Source organism: Chiloscyllium plagiosum, unplaced genomic scaffold, assembly GCF_037043375.1.
Source record: "Chiloscyllium plagiosum isolate Xiang-an unplaced genomic scaffold, Cpla_swu_hap1 HiC_scaffold_53X, whole genome shotgun sequence".
In the NCBI taxonomy this organism is placed as follows: Eukaryota; Metazoa; Chordata; class Chondrichthyes; order Orectolobiformes; family Hemiscylliidae; genus Chiloscyllium; species Chiloscyllium plagiosum.
The window spans coordinates 9,778,727-9,799,973 of record NW_028270191.1 but is presented as its reverse complement, the minus strand read 5'-3'; the positions used below and the strand labels follow the sequence as shown (position 1 = coordinate 9,799,973).

General features: G+C 51.2%; 1 protein-coding gene across 1 annotated transcript in view; it reads right to left on the bottom strand.

Moving 5' to 3' along the window:
- Positions 1-21,247, bottom strand: part of LOC122546558 (nck-associated protein 1-like) — a 234,902-nt gene that overhangs the window by 47,427 nt on the left and 166,228 nt on the right. Inside the window, exons 25-27 of the mRNA XM_087985609.1 lie at positions 13,795-13,877; positions 12,075-12,155; positions 10,233-10,326 (exon numbers count right to left, since the gene is read on the bottom strand). Coding sequence (XP_087841735.1) covers positions 10,233-10,326; positions 12,075-12,155; positions 13,795-13,877 — 258 coding nt within the window. The remainder of the gene's footprint in view (positions 1-10,232; positions 10,327-12,074; positions 12,156-13,794; positions 13,878-21,247) is intronic.

Genomic DNA, 21,247 nt, shown 5'->3' with positions numbered 1-21,247 from the left:
GGTGGGATTTGGAGCGATATTGTAGTATGTCAGTATGGGTGGGATTTGGAGCGATATTGTCGGATGTCAGTCTGGGTGGGATTTGGAGCGATATTGAAGTATGACAGTCTGGGTGGGATTTGGAGCGATATTGTCGGATGTCAGTCTGGGTGGGATTTGGAGCGATATTGTCGGATGTCAGTCTGGGTGGGATTTGGAGCGATATTGTCGTATGACAGTCTGGGTGGGATTTGGAGCGATATTGTCGGATGTCAGTCTGGGTGGGATTTGGAGCGATATTGTCGGATGACAGTCTGGGTGGGATTTGGAGCGATATTGTAGTATGTCAGTCTGGGTGGGATTTGGAGCGATATTGTAGTATGACAGTCTGGGTGGGATTTGGAGCGATATTGTCGGATGTCAGTCTGGGTGGGATTTGGAGCGATATTGTCGGATGTCAGTCTGGGCGGGATTTGGAGCGATATTGTAGTATGACAGTCTGGGTGGGATTTGGAGCGATATTGTAGTATGACAGTCTGGGTGGGATTTGGAGCGATATTGTAGTATGTCAGTCTGGGTGGGATTTGGAGCGATATTGTCGGATGTCAGTCTGGGTGGGATTTGGAGCGATATTGTAGTATGACAGTCTGGGTGGGATTTGGAGCGATATTGTCGGATGTCAGTCTGGGTGGGATTTGGAGCGATATTGTCGGATGTCAGTCTGGGAGGGATTTGGAGCGATATTGTAGTATGTCAGTCTGGGTGGGATTTGGAGCGATATTGTCGGATGTCAGTCTGGGTGGGATTTGGAGCGATATTGTCGGATGTCAGTCTGGGTGGGATTTGGAGCGATATTGTAGTATGACAGTCTGGGTGGGATTTGGAGCGATATTGTCGGATGTCAGTCTGGGTGGGATTTGGAGCGATATTGTAGTATGACAGTCTGGGTGGGATTTGGAGCGATATTGTCGGATGTCAGTCTGGGTGGGATTTGGAGCGATATTGTCGGATGTCAGTCTGGGAGGGATTTGGAGCGATATTGTAGTATGTCAGTCTGGGTGGGATTTGGAGCGATATTGTAGTATGTCAGTCTGGGTGGGATTTGGAGCGATATTGTAGTATGACAGTCTGGGTGGGATTTGGAGCGATATTGTCGGATGTCAGTCTGGGCGGGATTTGGAGCGATATTGTCGGATGTCAGTCTGGGTGGGATTTGGAGCGATATTGTCGGATGTCAGTCTGGGTGGGATTTGGAGCGATATTGTCGGATGTCAGTCTGGGTGGGATTTGGAGCGATATTGTAGTATGACAGTCTGGGTGGGATTTGGAGCGATATTGTAGTATGTCAGTCTGGGTGGGATTTGGAGCGATATTGTCGGATGTCAGTCTGGGTGGGATTTGGAGCGATATTGTCGGATGTCACTCTGGGTGGGATTTGGAGCGATATTGTCGGATGACAGTCTGGGTGGGATTTGGAGCGATATTGTCGGATGACAGTCTGGGTGGGATTTGGAGCGATATTGTCGGATGTCAGTCTGGGTGGGATTTGGAGCGATATTGTCGGATGTCAGTCTGGGCGGGATTTGGAGCGATATTGTCGGATGTCAGTCTGGGTGGGATTTGGAGCGATATTGTATTATGACAGTCTGGGTGGGATTTGGAGCGATATTGTCGGATGACAGTCTGGGCGGGATTTGGAGCGATATTGTAGTGTGACAGTCTGAGTGGGATTTCGAGCGATATTGTAGTATGACAGTCTGGGTGGGATTTGGAGCGATATTGTCGGATGTCAGTCTGGGTGGGATTTGGAGCGATATTGTAGTATGACAGTCTGGGTGGGATTTGGAGCGATGTTGTCGGATGTCAGTCTGGGTGGGATTTGGAGCGATATTGTCGGATGTCAGTCTGGGTGGGATTTGGAGCGATATTGTCGGATGTCAGTCTGGGTGGGATTTGGAGCGATATTGTAGTATGACAGTCTGGGTGGGATTTGGAGCGAAAGTGTAGTATGACAGTCTGGGTGGGATTTGGAGCGATATTGTCGGATGTCAGTCTGGGCGGGATTTGGAGCGATATTGTAGTATGACAGTCTGGGTGGGATTTGGAGCGATATTGTAGTATGACAGTCTGGGTGGGATTTGGAGCGATATTGTAGTATGTCAGTCTGGGAGGGATTTGGAGCGATATTGTCGGATGTCAGTCTGGGTGGGATTTGGAGCGATATTGTCGGATGTCAGTCTGGGTGGGATTTGGAGCGATATTGTCGGATGTCAGTCTGGGAGGGATTTGGAGCGATATTGTAGTATGTCAGTCTGGGTGGGATTTGGAGCGATATTGTAGTATGTCAGTCTGGGTGGGATTTGGAGCGATATTGTAGTATGTCAGTATGGGTGGGATTTGGAGCGATATTGTCGGATGTCAGTCTGGGTGGGATTTGGAGCGATATTGAAGTATGACAGTCTGGGTGGGATTTGGAGCGATATTGTCGGATGTCAGTCTGGGTGGGATTTGGAGCGATATTGTCGGATGTCAGTCTGGGTGGGATTTGGAGCGATATTGTCGTATGACAGTCTGGGTGGGATTTGGAGCGATATTGTCGGATGTCAGTCTGGGTGGGATTTGGAGCGATATTGTCGGATGACAGTCTGGGTGGGATTTGGAGCGATATTGTAGTATGTCAGTCTGGGTGGGATTTGGAGCGATATTGTAGTATGACAGTCTGGGTGGGATTTGGAGCGATATTGTCGGATGTCAGTCTGGGTGGGATTTGGAGCGATATTGTCGGATGTCAGTCTGGGCGGGATTTGGAGCGATATTGTAGTATGACAGTCTGGGTGGGATTTGGAGCGATATTGTAGTATGACAGTCTGGGTGGGATTTGGAGCGATATTGTAGTATGTCAGTCTGGGTGGGATTTGGAGCGATATTGTCGGATGTCAGTCTGGGTGGGATTTGGAGCGATATTGTAGTATGACAGTCTGGGTGGGATTTGGAGCGATATTGTCGGATGTCAGTCTGGGTGGGATTTGGAGCGATATTGTCGGATGTCAGTCTGGGAGGGATTTGGAGCGATATTGTAGTATGTCAGTCTGGGTGGGATTTGGAGCGATATTGTCGGATGTCAGTCTGGGTGGGATTTGGAGCGATATTGTCGGATGTCAGTCTGGGTGGGATTTGGAGCGATATTGTAGTATGACAGTCTGGGTGGGATTTGGAGCGATATTGTCGGATGTCAGTCTGGGTGGGATTTGGAGCGATATTGTAGTATGACAGTCTGGGTGGGATTTGGAGCGATATTGTCGGATGTCAGTCTGGGTGGGATTTGGAGCGATATTGTCGGATGTCAGTCTGGGAGGGATTTGGAGCGATATTGTAGTATGTCAGTCTGGGTGGGATTTGGAGCGATATTGTAGTATGTCAGTCTGGGTGGGATTTGGAGCGATATTGTAGTATGACAGTCTGGGTGGGATTTGGAGCGATATTGTCGGATGTCAGTCTGGGCGGGATTTGGAGCGATATTGTCGGATGTCAGTCTGGGTGGGATTTGGAGCGATATTGTCGGATGTCAGTCTGGGTGGGATTTGGAGCGATATTGTCGGATGTCAGTCTGGGTGGGATTTGGAGCGATATTGTAGTATGACAGTCTGGGTGGGATTTGGAGCGATATTGTAGTATGTCAGTCTGGGTGGGATTTGGAGCGATATTGTCGGATGTCAGTCTGGGTGGGATTTGGAGCGATATTGTCGGATGTCACTCTGGGTGGGATTTGGAGCGATATTGTCGGATGACAGTCTGGGTGGGATTTGGAGCGATATTGTCGGATGTCACTCTGGGTGGGATTTGGAGCGATATTGTCGGATGTCAGTCTGGGTGGGATTTGGAGTGATATTGTCGGATGTCAGTCTGGGTGGGATTTGGAGCGATATTGTCGGATGTCAGTCTGGGTGGGATTTGGAGCGATATTGTAGTATGACAGTCTGGGCGGGATTTGGAGCGATATTGTCGGATGTCAGTCTGGGTGGGATTTGGAGCGATATTGTAGTATGTCAGTCTGGGTGGGATTTGGAGCGATATTGTCGGATGTCAGTCTGGGTGGGATTTGGAGCGATATTGTAGTATGACAGTCTGGGTGGGATTTGGAGCGATATTGTCGGATGTCAGTCTGGGTGGGATTTGGAGCGATATTGTCGGATGTCAGTCTGGGTGGGATTTGGAGCGATATTGTCGTATGACAGTCTGGGTGGGATTTGGAGCGATATTGTCGGATGTCAGTCTGGGTGGGATTTGGAGCGATATTGTCGGATGACAGTCTGGGTGGGATTTGGAGCGATGTTGTCGGATGACAGTCTGGGTGGGATTTGGAGCGATATTGTAGTATGTCAGTCTGGGTGGGATTTGGAGCGATATTGTAGTATGACAGTCTGGGTGGGATTTGGAGCGATATTGTCGGATGACAGTCTGGGTGGGATTTGGAGCGATATTGTCGGATGACAGTCTGGGTGGGATTTGGAGCGATATTGTAGTATGTCAGTCTGGGTGGGATTTGGAGCGATATTGTCGGATGACAGTCTGGGTGGGATTTGGAGCGATATTGTCGGATGTCAGTCTGGGTGGGATTTGGAGCGATATTGTCGGATGTCAGTCTGGGTGGGATTTGGAGCGATATTGTCGGATGTCAGTCTGGGTGGGATTTGGAGCGATATTGTCGGATGTCAGTCTGGGTGGGATTTGGAGCGATATTGTCGGATGTCAGTCTGGGTGGGATTTGGAGCGATATTGTCGGATGTCAGTCTGGGTGGGATTTGGAGCGATATTGTCGGATGTCAGTCTGGGTGGGATTTGGAGCGATATTGTCGGATGACAGTCTGGGTGGGATTTAGAGCGATATTGTAGTATGTCAGTCTGGGTGGGATTTGGAGCGATATTGTCGGATGTCAGTCTGGGTGGGATTTGGAGCGATATTGTCGTATGTCAGTCTGGGTGGGATTTGGAGCGATATTGTCGGATGTCAGTCTGGGTGGCATTTGGAGCGATATTGTCGTATGTCAGTCTGGGTGGGATTTAGAGCGATATTGTAGTATGACAGTCTGGGTGAGATTTGGAGCGAAATTGTCGTATGTCAGTCTGGGTGGGATTTGGAGCGATATTGTCGTATGTCAGTCTGGGTGGGATTTGGAGCGATATTGTCGTATGTCAGTCTGGGTGGGATTTGGAGCGATATTGTAGTATGTCAGTCTGGGTGGGATTTGGAGCGATATCGTCGGATGTCAGTCTGGGTGGGATTTGGAGCGATATTGTAGTATGACAGTCTGGGTGGGATTTGGAGCGATATTGTAGTATGTCAGTCTGGGTGGGATTTGGAGCGATATTGTCGGATGTCAGTCTGGGTGGGATTTGGAGCGATATTGTAGTATGACAGTCTGGGTGGGATTTGGAGCGATATTATAGTATGACAGTCTGGGTGGGATTTGGAGCGATATTGTCGGATGTCAGTCTGGGTGGGATTTGGAGCGATATTGTCGGATGTCAGTCTGGGTGGGATTTGGAGCGATATTGTAGCATGACAGTCTGGGTGGGATTTGGAGCGATATTGTAGTATGACAGTCTGGGTGGGATTTGGAGCGATATTGTAGTATGACAGTCTGGGTGGGATTTGGAGCGATATTGTCGGATGACAGTCTGGGTGGGATTTGGAGCGATATTGTCGGATGTCAGTCTGGGTTGGATTTGGAGCGATATTGTCGTATGTCAGTCTGGGTGGGATTTGGAGCGATATTGTCGGATGTCAGTCTGGGAGGGATTTGGAGCGATATTGTTGGATGTCAGTCTGGGTGGGATTTGGAGTGATATTGTCGGATGTCAGTCTGGGTGGGATTTGGAGCGATATTGTCGGATGTCAGTCTGGGTGGGATTTGGAGCGATATTGTCGGATGACAGTCTGGGTGGGATTTGGAGCGATATCGTCGCATGACAATCTGGGCGGGATTTGGAGCGATATTGTCGGATGTCAGTCTGGGTGGGATTTGGATCGATATTGTAGTATGTCAGTCTGGGCGGGATTTGGAGCGATATTGTCGGATGTCAGTCTGGGTGGGATTTGGAGCGATATTGTCGGATGTCAGTCTGGGTGGGATTTGGAGCGATATTGTCGGATGTCAGTCTGGGCGGGATTTGGAGCGATATTGTCGGATGTCAGTCTGGGTGGGATTTGGAGCGATATTGTCGGATGTCAGTCTGGGTGGGATTTGGAGCGATATTGTAGTATGTCAGTCTGGGTGGGATTTGGAGCGATATTGTCGGATGACAGTCTGGGTGGGATTTGGAGCGATATTGTCGGATGTCAGTCTGGGTGGGATTTGGAGCGATATTGTCGGATGTCAGTCTGGGCGGGATTTGGAGCGATATTGTCGGATGTCAGTCTGGGTGGGATTTGGAGCGATATTGTATTATGACAGTCTGGGTGGGATTTGGAGCGATATTGTCGGATGACAGTCTGGGCGGGATTTGGAGCGATATTGTAGTATGACAGTCTGGGTGGGATTTCGAGCGATATTGTAGTATGACAGTCTGGGTGGGATTTGGAGCGATATTGTCGGATGTCAGTCTGGGTGGGATTTGGAGCGATATTGTAGTATGACAGTCTGGGTGGGATTTGGAGCGATGTTGTCGGATGTCAGTCTGGGTGGGATTTGGAGCGATATTGTCGGATGTCAGTCTGGGTGGGATTTGGAGCGATATTGTCGGATGTCAGTCTGGGTGGGATTTGGAGCGATATTGTAGTATGACAGTCTGGGTGGGATTTGGAGCGATAGTGTAGTATGACAGTCTGGGTGGGATTTGGAGCGATATTGTCGGATGTCAGTCTGGGCGGGATTTGGAGCGATATTGTAGTATGACAGTCTGGGTGGGATTTGGAGCGATATTGTAGTATGTCAGTCTGGGAGGGATTTGGAGCGATATTGTCGGATGTCAGTCTGGGTGGGATTTGGAGCGATATTGTCGGATGTCAGTCTGGGTGGGATTTGGAGCGATATTGTCGGATGTCAGTCTGGGAGGGATTTGGAGCGATATTGTAGTATGTCAGTCTGGGTGGGATTTGGAGCGATATTGTAGTATGTCAGTCTGGGTGGGATTTGGAGCGATATTGTAGTATGTCAGTATGGGTGGGATTTGGAGCGATATTGTCGGATGTCAGTCTGGGTGGGATTTGGAGCGATATTGAAGTATGACAGTCTGGGTGGGATTTGGAGCGATATTGTCGGATGTCAGTCTGGGTGGGATTTGGAGCGATATTGTCGGATGTCAGTCTGGGTGGGATTTGGAGCGATATTGTCGTATGACAGTCTGGGTGGGATTTGGAGCGATATTGTCGGATGTCAGTCTGGGTGGGATTTGGAGCGATATTGTCGGATGACAGTCTGGGTGGGATTTGGAGCGATGTTGTCGGATGACAGTCTGGGTGGGATTTGGAGCGATATTGTAGTATGTCAGTCTGGGTGGGATTTGGAGCGATATTGTAGTATGACAGTCTGGGTGGGATTTGGAGCGATATTGTCGGATGTCAGTCTGGGTGGGATTTGGAGCGATATTGTCGGATGTCAGTCTGGGCGGGATTTGGAGCGATATTGTAGTATGACAGTCTGGGTGGGATTTGGAGCGATATTGTAGTATGACAGTCTGGGTGGGATTTGGAGCGATATTGTAGTATGTCAGTCTGGGTGGGATTTGGAGCGATATTGTCGGATGTCAGTCTGGGTGGGATTTGGAGCGATATTGTAGTATGACAGTCTGGGTGGGATTTGGAGCGATATTGTCGGATGTCAGTCTGGGTGGGATTTGGAGCGATATTGTCGGATGTCAGTCTGGGAGGGATTTGGAGCGATATTGTAGTATGTCAGTCTGGGTGGGATTTGGAGCGATATTGTCGGATGTCAGTCTGGGTGGGATTTGGAGCGATATTGTCGGATGTCAGTCTGGGTGGGATTTGGAGCGATATTGTAGTATGACAGTCTGGGTGGGATTTGGAGCGATATTGTCGGATGTCAGTCTGGGTGGGATTTGGAGCGATATTGTAGTATGACAGTCTGGGTGGGATTTGGAGCGATATTGTCGGATGTCAGTCTGGGTGGGATTTGGAGCGATATTGTCGGATGTCAGTCTGGGAGGGATTTGGAGCGATATTGTAGTATGTCAGTCTGGGTGGGATTTGGAGCGATATTGTAGTATGTCAGTCTGGGTGGGATTTGGAGCGATATTGTAGTATGACAGTCTGGGTGGGATTTGGAGCGATATTGTAGTATGTCAATCTGGGTGGGATTTGGAGCGATATTGTCGGATGTCAGTCTGGGTGGGATTTGGAGCGATATTGTCGGATGTCACTCTGGGTGGGATTTGGAGCGATATTGTCGGATGACAGTCTGGGTGGGATTTGGAGCGATATTGTCGGATGTCACTCTGGGTGGGATTTGGAGCGATATTGTCGGATGTCAGTCTGGGTGGGATTTGGAGTGATATTGTCGGATGTCAGTCTGGGTGGGATTTGGAGCGATATTGTCGGATGTCAGTCTGGGTGGGATTTGGAGCGATATTGTAGTATGACAGTCTGGGCGGGATTTGGAGCGATATTGTCGGATGTCAGTCTGGGTGGGATTTGGAGCGATATTGTAGTATGTCAGTCTGGGTGGGATTTGGAGCGATATTGTCGGATGTCAGTCTGGGTGGGATTTGGAGCGATATTGTAGTATGACAGTCTGGGTGGGATTTGGAGCGATATTGTCGGATGTCAGTCTGGGTGGGATTTGGAGCGATATTGTCGGATGTCAGTCTGGGTGGGATTTGGAGCGATATTGTCGTATGACAGTCTGGGTGGGATTTGGAGCGATATTGTCGGATGTCAGTCTGGGTGGGATTTGGAGCGATATTGTCGGATGTCAGTCTGGGAGGGATTTGGAGCGATATTGTCGTATGTCAGTCTGGGTGGGATTTGGAGCGATATTGTCGGATGTCAGTCTGGGAGGGATTTGGAGCGATATTGTCGGATGACAGTCTGGGTGGGATTTGGAGCGATATTGTCGGATGACATTGCTGATCAGTGAGTCCTTGCCTTCTGTACAGGTGGATCAGCCAATTGACCCATCCGCAGTGTCCTACGATGCCCCCTGGTGCTTCTACCTGCTATTAGATGGTTCCCTTTGCTTGACATCTTTTTAGGTCATTTGTCGGGGGGGGAGGGGGGGGGGTGGGGGGGGGGGGGGGGGGCTGTGGCGCAGAGGGGTGTCACAGGTGCTGACTCACTGTGAAAACCAGTCCTTTCCACCCCCACCGGTCCTTACATAGCGACAGCTCAGAGTTTGGAAATAGTCATCCTGTCCTGGAACTGTTTGCTTTCTCTCCACTGATGCTGCGTTTCTCCAGCCTTCTCGGTGTCTCCCTCAGATTTCCAGAACCTGCAGTATTTCTGCTTTGAAAGGCATGTGGCCCATTGCTAACTGCCCCTTGAGAAGGTGGTGGTGAACTGCACAGAGTAGGGCCGCCTTTCCCAGAATGCACTGCGGGCACGGGTAAACAAATGGCCACCTGAATCCATCCCAATCGCGAAAGGTCTTGGGGTTACAGGCCCGAGCAACCAAACTGAAGGGACTGTGGCTGCTGAAGGAGGAGGGGCGGGGGTGGGCGGTCACAGGACCTGAATCATTCACTTTGACTTCTCTTCGCAGATGTCGCCAGACCTGCTGAGTTTGTCCAACAACTGCTGGTTTTGTTTCTGATTTCCGGCCTTTGCAGTTCTATGTTTCTTTTTAATTTCACTGAATTTATTGTTTTCAAGAGAGAATGGATAGCATCAGCGAGAAGGAGGGAAAGAGTGTGTTTGAGTGAAGCAACAAGGGGTTCTGTCAAAGTACTCTGGCCTCCTTACCAGCTTCACTAATAAGCTGGGAGTCCCCTGCGTTTCCTTAAAGCGGCGTGCCACACACCCAGCTGAGATAGTCGACATGAGCTGAGAGGAGGAAGCAGTTTCATCAACACTGCAGCTCTCCCTCGGCACTGCAGTGTGCCAGGTTTTAGGCCCAGTTCACCCTGTAACTCGGGAACTAGTCTGTTATTGACTGACCCTGTGTCCAGATTGCATTTTACCAGGCGCAGTGAGTCAAAGATCCAGCCCATAATTAGCGACGGGGGCTGAGATTGGCTCAGAGGAAATAGGAGCGGAATAGGCCCTTTGGCTTTTGATTTCTTTTTTCTCGCAAACTTACCATTTTTTGGGTTGGAAAGCGCAATGACAAGGGCAGGATCCACGAGGCATGAAACGCCAGCAGCAGACGTCAGTTCATAGATAGCTAACAGATCCTGCAGGAATCAAGAAACAAGTTAACTCAGGGCATCCTCTCTCTCTCTCTCTCTCTCTGTGTGAGGGTCAGCAGTGGGCGTTTGGGGGAAGGAGGAGGGAGAGACGTCAATATTATCCACAGGGAACGTGGAATGGGAGAGCCAGTGGGTGTGAACACCTCACACGCTGCTCCTCCAAGAAGCAAACCAGGCACCGAAGCCTGATGCCATTGCCTGAGCGGCCCAGAGGTCAAAGGTTCACATTCTGCCAATACAAGCTAGGAAGAGTTTGCCATACTCTAATTTCCCGTGTTCGGTCGATATACTGTACAGGCGCATTATTGAGCAGAATTTGACACTCAGCTACTTAAGGCGAGGTGACCCGGAACATGGGTAAGCCTTTAAAGCAGGATGCTGTCGCAGAGGGAGAGGTTGAGGTAAGGAACTGCCGAATTTAAGAGGCCCCGATTAAAATGGCAGACACTCCCTCAGCCAGAACTTGGACAAAGAGCGTCACCTGCCCCAGGGCTGGAGGAGATTGGGAAGGGTGAGCTGGGGAGGATTCCAAACCAAGGAATCATGGGCCTAAGGGCCTGTGCTGTGCTGTACTTTCCTATGTTCGATGTTCTAAGGATGACAATCGCCGATGTGTGACTCCAGAGTCAAGATTAGAGCGGTGCTGGAAAAGCACAGCAGGTCAGGCAGCATCCGAGGAGCAGGAAAATCGACGTTTCGGGCATAAGCCCTTTGTCAGGAATGAGGTCCCATTCCTGATGAAGAGCTTTTGCCCGAAACGTTGACTCTCCTGCTCCTCGGATGCTGCCTGACCCTGCTGTGCTTTTCCAGCACCGCTCTAATCTTGACTCTGATCTCCAGCATCTGCAGTACCCACTTCTGCCTACATGTGACTCCAGACCTGCTGGTTGACGTTGAACTGCCCCTCTGAAATGGCCCAGCAAGCCTCTCAGTCCAAGGGTAATTAGGGATCAAAATATCAATATGCAGTCCCCCAGTGTTGACAAACTGCCTCTTCACCATTTCAATAAAACATAAGGAGTCAATATATGCAACCGAACCTTTGTCTGTGTGAAACAGTGAGAATGCCCAAGATTTTGCGATTAATTCTGATAGATCATGAGGAGTGCACAGTTCCAATCAATCCCTGAAGGGCATTTTTACAATAATGGATGATGGTTGCCATGGTGATCACCAGGCCTCATGTTCAATTGCTGGTTGAATGGTTAAACTCCATGAGATGGTGAGGTTTGAACCCACCTCCTCGGTCTGCTGACATTACTGGCAGGCCACCGTCACCGCCAATGGGATGGACAGTGAAGACGGTTTGCTGACGTTGTTCACATTGGCGGGAGTGTCCACGGGGCGCTGTGCCCAGTGGCTAGGCTCTGTTCGCGGATGTACAAAAAGGCTTCAGCCCACCCCGCTGCAAATCAGGACGCGGGCGCGCTGCATTGAGTCAGTGATCCCTTTCACGGATTCGCACCCTCTGTCTCGCGCTTCGTGGGCAACACTCGTGCCCTCCTTCACTGTCCGGGAGCGAAGCCCACGTGCATGCTTGCTGCTTGCCGCTGTAACATGCCCTTTTCTCTCTTTGGCGCGACAGTATTGGGCTAAAATATCCACCGTCAGTCACCTGATCCCAGTCACTGAAAACTCTCGGAGAAGCAGCATGAAAGACAACTTACGCTGAGGGTGGCACTAGATTGAGTCAAACCGACCCCACACACCCGTGTAACCATGACCTCCCGTACCTTAATGTCAGTGGCAGGGCTGACGACATCATTCAGAATCTCAAGGGAGCCCATGAGGAATGGGATATGGCTGGATAAGACCTGTCGAAGGACAAGAAACAACATTTCTGTAACATTTACCACTGGAGCTTCAAGCACTCTATCGCGGATGCTAACTATTCCAAACCAGGCAGACCTGTACCTATGAGACAGCTGCACGACATCACAACATATGACATAAAGGTGTCAGCTTTAGCTTCAATCACTATCTCTGTGTCATGGATTCAGTTATCTGTGTGTATTGTACAGTAACAATAGGAAGCACAATAGATCTGCAATTGTCTCATCTTGAGGCCAGCACGGTGGCTCAGTTGTGAGTGCTGCTGCCACACAGCACCGGGGACCCACGTTCGATTCCAGCTTTGGGCGACTGTCGGTGTGGAGTTTGCACATTCTCCCCGGGTCTGCGCGGGTTTCCTCCGGGTGCTCCGGTTTCCTCCCACAGTCCAAAGATGTGCAGGTTAGGGTGGATTGGCCATGCTAAATTGTCCCATAGTGCCCAGGGATGTGCAGGTTAGGGTGGATTGGCCATGCTAAATTGTCCCATAGTGCCCAGGGATGTGCAGGTTAGGGTGGATTGGCCATGCTAAATTGTCCCATAGTGCCCAGGGATGTGCAGGTTAGGGTGGATTGGCCATGCTAAATTGTCCCATAGTGCCCAGGGATGTGTAGGTTAGGGTGGATTGGCCATGCTAAATTGTCCCATAGTGCCCAGGGATGTGCAGGTTAGGGTGGATTGACCGTGCTAAATTGTCCCATAGTGCCCTGGGATGTGCAGGTTAGGGTGGATTGGCCATGCTAAATTGTCCCATAGTGCCCAGGATGTGCAGGTAAGGGTGGATTGGCCATGCTAAATTGTCCCATAGTGTCACAGGGAGGTGCAGGATATGGTGGATTGGCCATGCTAAAGGAGGGAGGCGTGATGGGAGACGGTGAGGGAGGGAATTCCTATGTTTTTCATTCATTCACAGGATGATGACTTCACTGGCTAGGCCCAGCATTTCTTGTCCCATCCCTATTGTCCAGAGGGCAGTTAAAAGCCAAGCATGTTGGCTGTGGGTCTGGAGTCACGTGTAGGCCCAGACCAAGTAAGGAGGGCAGTTGCCTTCCCTGAAGGTCATTCGTGAACCAGATGGAGTTTTCCCCAACAACTGACATCTGCAGATTCTGATTTCCAGATTTCGTTTGCATTCAAACTTCACCATCTGCTGTGGTGGGATTCAAACCCGGGGTCCCCAGAACATTGCCAGCGTCTCTGGATTAACCGTCCAGCGATAATGCTGCAAGGTCACTGCCGCCACAACACTGAGTGGAGGACTCAAGATCCAGGATGTTGAAGAGGTCAAAATTGGAGAGAGTTGAACAGCATGGCGATGCGGTGCCCTTGGGCAGAGACTCGTGATCGGGAGGGCCAATGTCATGGGGCAATTGGAAAGGCAGGATGCGAACAATCAGCTCCTGCTTAACCAGGCGCCAATGGCGGTCTGCGGGCACATGGAAGTGACAGGGACCTTGCTGTTCCAGATGGTGTCAGGTTTACCAGAGGGCTGAAACCGAGGTGCCAGCCAAGAGTGCGTTGGGATGCTGTCTTGGGAACATGGTTACCGCTGCAGGGTAATCGGGATGCACGGGGACACGGTGCGCCCACGCAGTGACCGTCAGGACAGCGATGTCAACTTACACCTCGCAGAGCTTCCTGCGCCATCGTCCGGAAGTTCAGGATCACTCCGATAATGGTCATCCTCTTCAGAACGTTTTCAGAGGCTGGAGGACAAAGAGAGGGTGAGGAACAATGTGAAGGAAGCTGAGGTCAGCTCCCATCTGCACGGACATAACACCAACTGCTCAAAAGCATTCCCACCTTGAGGAAGACAAATGTCCTGCACGCTGTTATATGCCTCGATACTGATTTGGGGTGAAGGGTTCCTCTGAACTGGGATCATCTATTCTCTCTCAGAGAGTCACAGAGTCACACAGCACACAAACAGACCCTTCGGTCCAACCCGTCCATGCCGACCAGATATCCCAACCCAATCTAATCCCACCTGCCAGCACCCGGCCCATATCCCTCCAAACCCTTCCTATTCATATACCCACCCAAATGCCTCTTAAATGTTGTAATTGTACCAGCCTCCACCTCATCCTCTGGCAGCTCATTCCATACACACACCACCCTCTGTGTGAAAAAGTTGCCCCTTAGATCGCTTTTAAAATTTTCCCCTCACACCCTAAACCTATCCTCCTCTAGTTTGGGAGTCCGCCACTCTGGAAAATAGGCCATTCACCCTATCCAAGCCCCTCAGGATTTGATAAACCTCCATAAGTGATCCAAGCAATATGGTTCCTTGCAGCCAGTATCGAAGATTAACGCAACACCGAGGGTTCATAGAGACGGGATGGAAACAACAAACGTCATGTGCAGCCAAATCTTCGGTTGCTCAAGCTCCCTCAACACTGTCCCCCCATCAAACACTCCCAGGATAGGGACAGCACGGGGTTAGATACAGAGTAAAGCTCCCTCTACACTGTCCCCCATAAAACACTCCCAGGAGAGGGACAGCACAGGGTTAGAAACAGAGTAAAGCTCCCTCTACACTGTCCCCACATCAAACACTCCCAGGAAAGGGACAGCACGGGGTTAGATACAGAGTAAAGCTCTCTCGACACTGTCCCCCCATCAAACACTCCCAGGAGAGGGACAGCACAGGGTTAGATACAGAGTAAAGCTCTCTCGACACTGTCCCCCATCAAACACTCCCAGGACAGGGACAGCACGGGGTTAGATACAGAGTAAAGCTCCCTCTACACTGTCCCCACATCAAACACTCCCAGGAAAGGGACAGCACGGGGTTAGATACAGAGTAAAGCTCTCTCGACACTGTCCCCATCAAACACTCCCAGGACAGGGACAGCACAGGGTTAGATATAGAGTAAAGCTCCCTCTACACTGTCCCCATCAAACACTCCCAGGACAGGGACAGCACGGGGTGCGATACAGAGGAAAGCTCCCTTGACACTGTCCCCCTATCAAACACTCCCAGGACAGGGACAGCACGGGGTGAGATACAGAGGAAAGCTCCCTCTACACTGTCCCCCCATCAAACACTCCCAGGACAGGGACAGCACGGGGTTAGATACAGAGTAAAGCTCCCTCAACACTGTCCCCCATCAAACACTCCCAGGACAGGGACAGCACGGGATTAGATACAGAGGAAAGCTTCCTCTACACTGTCCCCCCATCAAACACTCCCAGGACAGGGACAGCACGGGGTTAGATACAGAGGAAAGCTCCCTCTACACTGTCGCCCCATCAAACACTCCCAGTACAGGAACAGCACGGGGTTAGATACAGAGTAAAGCTCCCTCTACACTGTCCCCCATCAAACACTCCCAGGACAGGGACAGCACGGGGTTAGATACAGAGGAAAGCTCCCTCTACACTGTCCCCCCATCAAACACTCCCAGGACAGGGACAGCACAGGGTTAGATACAGAGTAAAGCTCTCTCTACACTGTCCCCCCATCAAACACTCCCAGGACAGGGACAGCACGGGGTTAGATTCAGAGGAAAGCTCCCTCTACACTGTCCACCATCAAACACTCCCAGGACAGGGACAGCACAGGGTTAGATACAGAGTAAAGCTCTCTCTACACTGTCCCCCCATCAAACACTCCCAGGACAGGGACAGCACGGGGTTAGATACAGAGGAAAGCTCCCTCTACACTGTCGCCCCATCAAACACTCCCAGTACAGGAACAGCACGGGGTTAGATACAGAGTAAAGCTCCCTCTACACTGTCCCCCATCAAACACTCCCAGGACAGGGACAGCACGGGGTTAGATACAGAGGAAAGCTCCCTCTACACTGTCCCCCCATCAAACACTCCCAGGACAGGGACAGCACAGGGTTAGATACAGAGTAAAGCTCTCTCTACACTGTCCCCCCATCAAACACTCCCAGGACAGGGACAGCACGGGGTTAGATACAGAGTAAAGCTCTCTCTACACTGTCCCCCCATCAAACACTCCCAGGACAGGGACAGCACGGGGTTAGCTACAGAGTAAAGCTCCCTCTACACTGTCCCCATCAAACACTCCCAGGACAGGGACAGCACGGGGTTAGATACAGAGTAAAGCTCCCTCTACACTGTCCCACCCATCAAACACTCCCTGGACAGGGGCAGCACGGGGTTAGATACAGAGTAAAGCTCTCTCCACACTGTCCCCCATCAAACACTCCCTGGACAGGGACAGCACAGGGTTAGATACAGAGTAAAGCTCCCTCTACACTGTCCCCCCATCAAACACTCCCAGGACAGGGACAGCACAGGGTTAGATACAGAGTAAAGCTCTCTCGACACTGTCGCCCCATCAAACACTCCCAGTACAGGAACAGCACGGGGTTAGATACAGAGTAAAGCTCCCTCTACACTGTCCCCCCATCAAACACTCCCAGGACAGTGACAGCACAGGGTTAGATACAGAGTAAAGCTTCCACTACACTGTCCCCCCATCAAACACTCCCAGGACAGGGACAGCACGGGGTTAGATACAGAGCAAAGCTCCCTCTACACTTTCCCCCATCAAACACTCCCAGGACAGGGACAGCACAGGGTTAGATACAGAGTAAAGCTCCCTCTACACTGTCCCCCCATCAAACACTCCCAGGACAGTGACAGCACAGGGTTAGATACAGAGTAAAGCTTCCACTACACTGTCCCCCCATCAAACACTCCCAGGACAGGGACAGCACAGGGTTAGATACAGAGTAAAGCTCCCTCTACACTGTCCCCCCATCAAACACTCCCAGGACAGGGACAGCACAGGGTTAGATACAGAGTAAAGCTCCCTCTACACTGTCCCCCCATCAAACACTCCCAGGACAGTGACAGCACAGGGTTAGATACAGAGCAAAGCTTCCTCTACACTTTCCCCCATCAAACACACCCAGGACAGGGACAGCACGGGGTTAGATACAGAGTAAAGCTCCCTCTACACTGTCCTCCCATCAAACACTCCCAGGACAGGGACAGCACAGGGTTAGATACAGAGTAAAGCTCCCTCTACACTGTCCCCCCATCAAACACCCCCAGGACGGGAATAGCACAGGGTTAGATACAGAGTAAAGCTCCCTCTACACTGTCCCCCCATCAAACACTCCCAGGACAGTGACAGCACAGGGTTAGATACAGAGTAAAGCTCCCTCTAAACTGTCCCCCATCAAACACTCCCAGGACAGGGACAGCACAGGGTTAGATACAGAGTAAAGCTCCCTCTACACTGTCCCCCCATCAAACACCCCCAGGACGGGAATAGCACAGGGTTAGATACAGAGTAAAGCTCCCTCTACACTGTCCCCCCATCAAACACTCCCAGGACAGTGACAGCACAGGGTTAGATACAGAGTAAAGCTTCCACTACACTGTCCCCCCATCAAACACTCCCAGGACAGGGACCGCACGGGGTTAGATACAGAGCAAAGCTCCCTCTACACTTTCCCCCATCAAACACTCCCAGGACAGGGACAGCACAGGGTTAGATACAGAGTAAAGCTCCCTCTACACTGTCCCCCATCAAACACTCCAAGGACAGGGATAGCACGGGGATAGAAACAGGGTAAAGCTCCCTCTACACTGTCGCCCCATCCAACACTCCCAGGACAGGGACAGCACGGGGTTAGATACAGAGTAAAGCTCCCTCTACACTGTCCCCCCATCAAACACTCCCAGGACAGGGACAACACGGGGCTAGATACAGAGTAAAGCTCACTCTACACTGTCCCCATCAAACACTCCCAGGACAGGGACAACACGGGGCTAGATACAGAGTAAAGCTCACTCTACACTGTCCCCATCAAACACTCCCAGGACAGGGACAGCATGGGGTTAGCTACAGAGTAAAGCTCCCTCTACACTGTCCCCATCAAACACTCCCAGGACAGGGACAGCACGGGGTTAGATACAGAGTAAAGCTCTCTCTACACTGTCCCCATCAAACACTCCCAGGACAGGGACAGCATGGGGTTAGATACAGAGTAAAGCTCCCTCTACACTGTCCCCCGTCAAACACTCCCAGCACAGGTACTGCACGGGGTTAGATAGAGTAATGCTCCCTCTACACTGTCCTCCCATCAAAAACACCCAGGACAGGGACAGCAAGGGGTTAGATACAGAGTAAAGCTCCCTCTACACTGTCGCCCCATCAAACACTCCCAGGACAGGGACAGCACAGGGTTAGATACAGAGTAAAGCTCCCTCTACACTGTCGCCCCATCAAACACTCCCAGTACAGGAACAGCACGGGGTTAGATACAGAGTAAAGCTCTCTCTACACTGTCCCCATCAAACACTCCCAGGACAGGGACAGCATGGGGTTAGATACAGAGTAAAGCTCCCTCTACACTGTCCCCCCATCAAACACTCCCAGGACAGGGACAGCACGGGGTTAGATACAGAGTAAAGCTCCCTCTACACTGTCCCCCCATCAAACACTCCCAGGACAGGGACAGCATGGGGTTAGATACAGAGTAAAGCTTCCTCTACACTGTCCCCAGCAACTACTCCCAGGACAGGGACAGCACGGGGTTAGATACAGAGTAAAGCTCCCTCTACACTGTCCCCATCAAACACCCCCAGGACAGGGGCAGTACAACGTTAGATACAGTGTAAAGCTTCCTCTACACTGTTCCCCCATCAAACACTCCCAGGACAGGTACAGCACGGGGTTAGATACAGAATAAAGCTCGCTCTACACTGTTCCCCCATCAAACACTACCAGGACAGGGACACCAAGGGGTGAGATAGAGAGTAAAGCTCTCTCTACACTGTCCCCCCATCAAACACTCCCAGGACAGGGACAGCACGGGGTCAGATACACAGTAAAGCTCCCTCTACACTTTCCCCCATCAAACACTCCCAGGATAGGGACACCACGGGGTTAGATACAGTGTAAAGCTCCCTCTACACTGTCCCCCGACCAAATACCCGCAGGACAGGGACAGCACGGGGTTCGATACAGAGTAAAGCTCTCTCTATACAGTCCCTCCACCAAATACACCCAGGACAGGGACAGCACGGGGTTAGATACAGAGTAAAGCTCCCTCTACACTGTCCCCCCATCAAACACTCCCAGGACAGGGACAGTACAGGGTTAAATACAGAGTAAAGCTCCCTCTACACTGTCCCCCCATCAAACACCCCCATGACAGGGACAACACGGGGTTAGATACAGAGTAAAGCTCCCTCTACACTGTTCCCCCATCAAACACTCCCAGGACAGGGACAGCACGGTGTTAGATACAGAGGAAAGCTCTCTCTCCACTTTCCCCCATCAAACACTCCTAGGACAGGGATGGCATGGGGTTAGATACAGAGTAAAGCTTCCTCTACACTGTCCCCCCATCAAACACTCCCAGGACAGGGACAGCACGGGGTTAGATACAGAGTAAAGCTCCCTCTACACTGTCCCCCATCAAACACTCCCAGGACAGGGAGAGCACAGGGTTAGATACAGAGTAAAGCTCCCTCTACACTGTCCCCATCAAACACTCCCAGTACAGGAACAGCATGGGGTTAGATACAGAGTAAAGCCCTCTCTACACTGTCCCCATCAAACACTCCCAGGACAGTGACAGCACAGGGTTAGATACAGAGCAAAGCTTCCTCTACACTTTCCCCCATCAAACACACCCAGGACGGGGATAGCACAGGGTTAGATACAGAGTAAAGCTCCCTCTACACTGTCCCCCCATCAAACACCCCCAGGACGGGGATAGCACAGGGTTAGATACAGAGTAAAGCTCCCTCTACACTGTCCCCCCATCAAACACCCCCAGGACGGGGTTAGCACGGGGTTAGATACAGAGTAAAGCTCCCTCTACACTGTCCCCATCAAACACTCCCAGGACAGTGACAGCACAGGGTTAGATACAGAGCAAAGCTTCCTCTACACTTTCCCCCATCAAACACACCCAGGACAGGGACAGCACGGGGTTAGATACAGTGTAAAACTCCCTCTACACTGTCCCCCATCAAACACTCCCAGGACAGGGACAGCACAGGGTTAGATACAGAGTAAAGCTCCCTCTACACTGTCCCCCCATCAAACACTCCCAGGACAGGGACAGCACGGGGTTAGATACAGAGGAAAGCTCCCTCTACACTGTCGCCCCATCAAACACTCCCAGGACAGGGACAGCACAGGGTTAGATACAGAGTAAAGCTCTCTCTTCACTGTCCCCCCATCAAACACTCCCAGGACAGGGACAGCACGGGGTTAGATTCAGAGGAAAGCTCCCTCTACACTGTCCACCATCAAACACTCCCAGGACAGGGACAGCACAGGGTTAGATACAGAGTAAAGCTCTCTCTACACTGTCCCCCCATCAAACACTCCCAGGACAGGGACAGCACGGGGTTAGATACAGAGGAAAGCTCCCTCTACACTGTCGCCCCATCAAACACTCCCAGTACAGGAACAGCACGGGGTTAGATACAGAGTAAAGCTCCCTCTACACTGTCCCCCATCAAACACTCCCAGGACAGGGACAGCACGGGGTTAGATACAGAGGAAAGCTCCCTCTACACTGTCCCCCCATCAAACACTCCCAGGACAGGGACAGCACAGGGTTAGATACAGAGTAAAGCTCCCTCTACACTGTCCCCCCATCAAACACTCCCAGGACAGGGACAGCACGGGGTTAGATACAGAGTAAAGCTCTCTCTACACTGTCCCCCCATCAAACACTCCCAGGACAGGGACAGCACGGGGTTAGCTACAGAGTAAAGCTCCCTCTACACTGTCCCCATCAAACACTCCCAGGACAGGGACAGCACGGGGTTAGATACAGAGTAAAGCTCCCTCTACACTGTCCCACCCATCAAACACTCCCTGGACAGGGGCAGCACGGGGTTAGATACAGAGTAAAGCTCTCTCCACACTGTCCCCCATCAAACACTCCCAGGACAGGGACAGCACAGGGTTAGATACAGAGTAAAGCTCCCTCTACACTGTCCCCCCATCAAACACTCCCAGGACAGGGACAGCACAGGGTTAGATACAGAGTAAAGCTCTCTCGACACTGTCGCCCCATCAAACACTCCCAGGACAGTGACAGCACAGGGTTAGATACAGAGT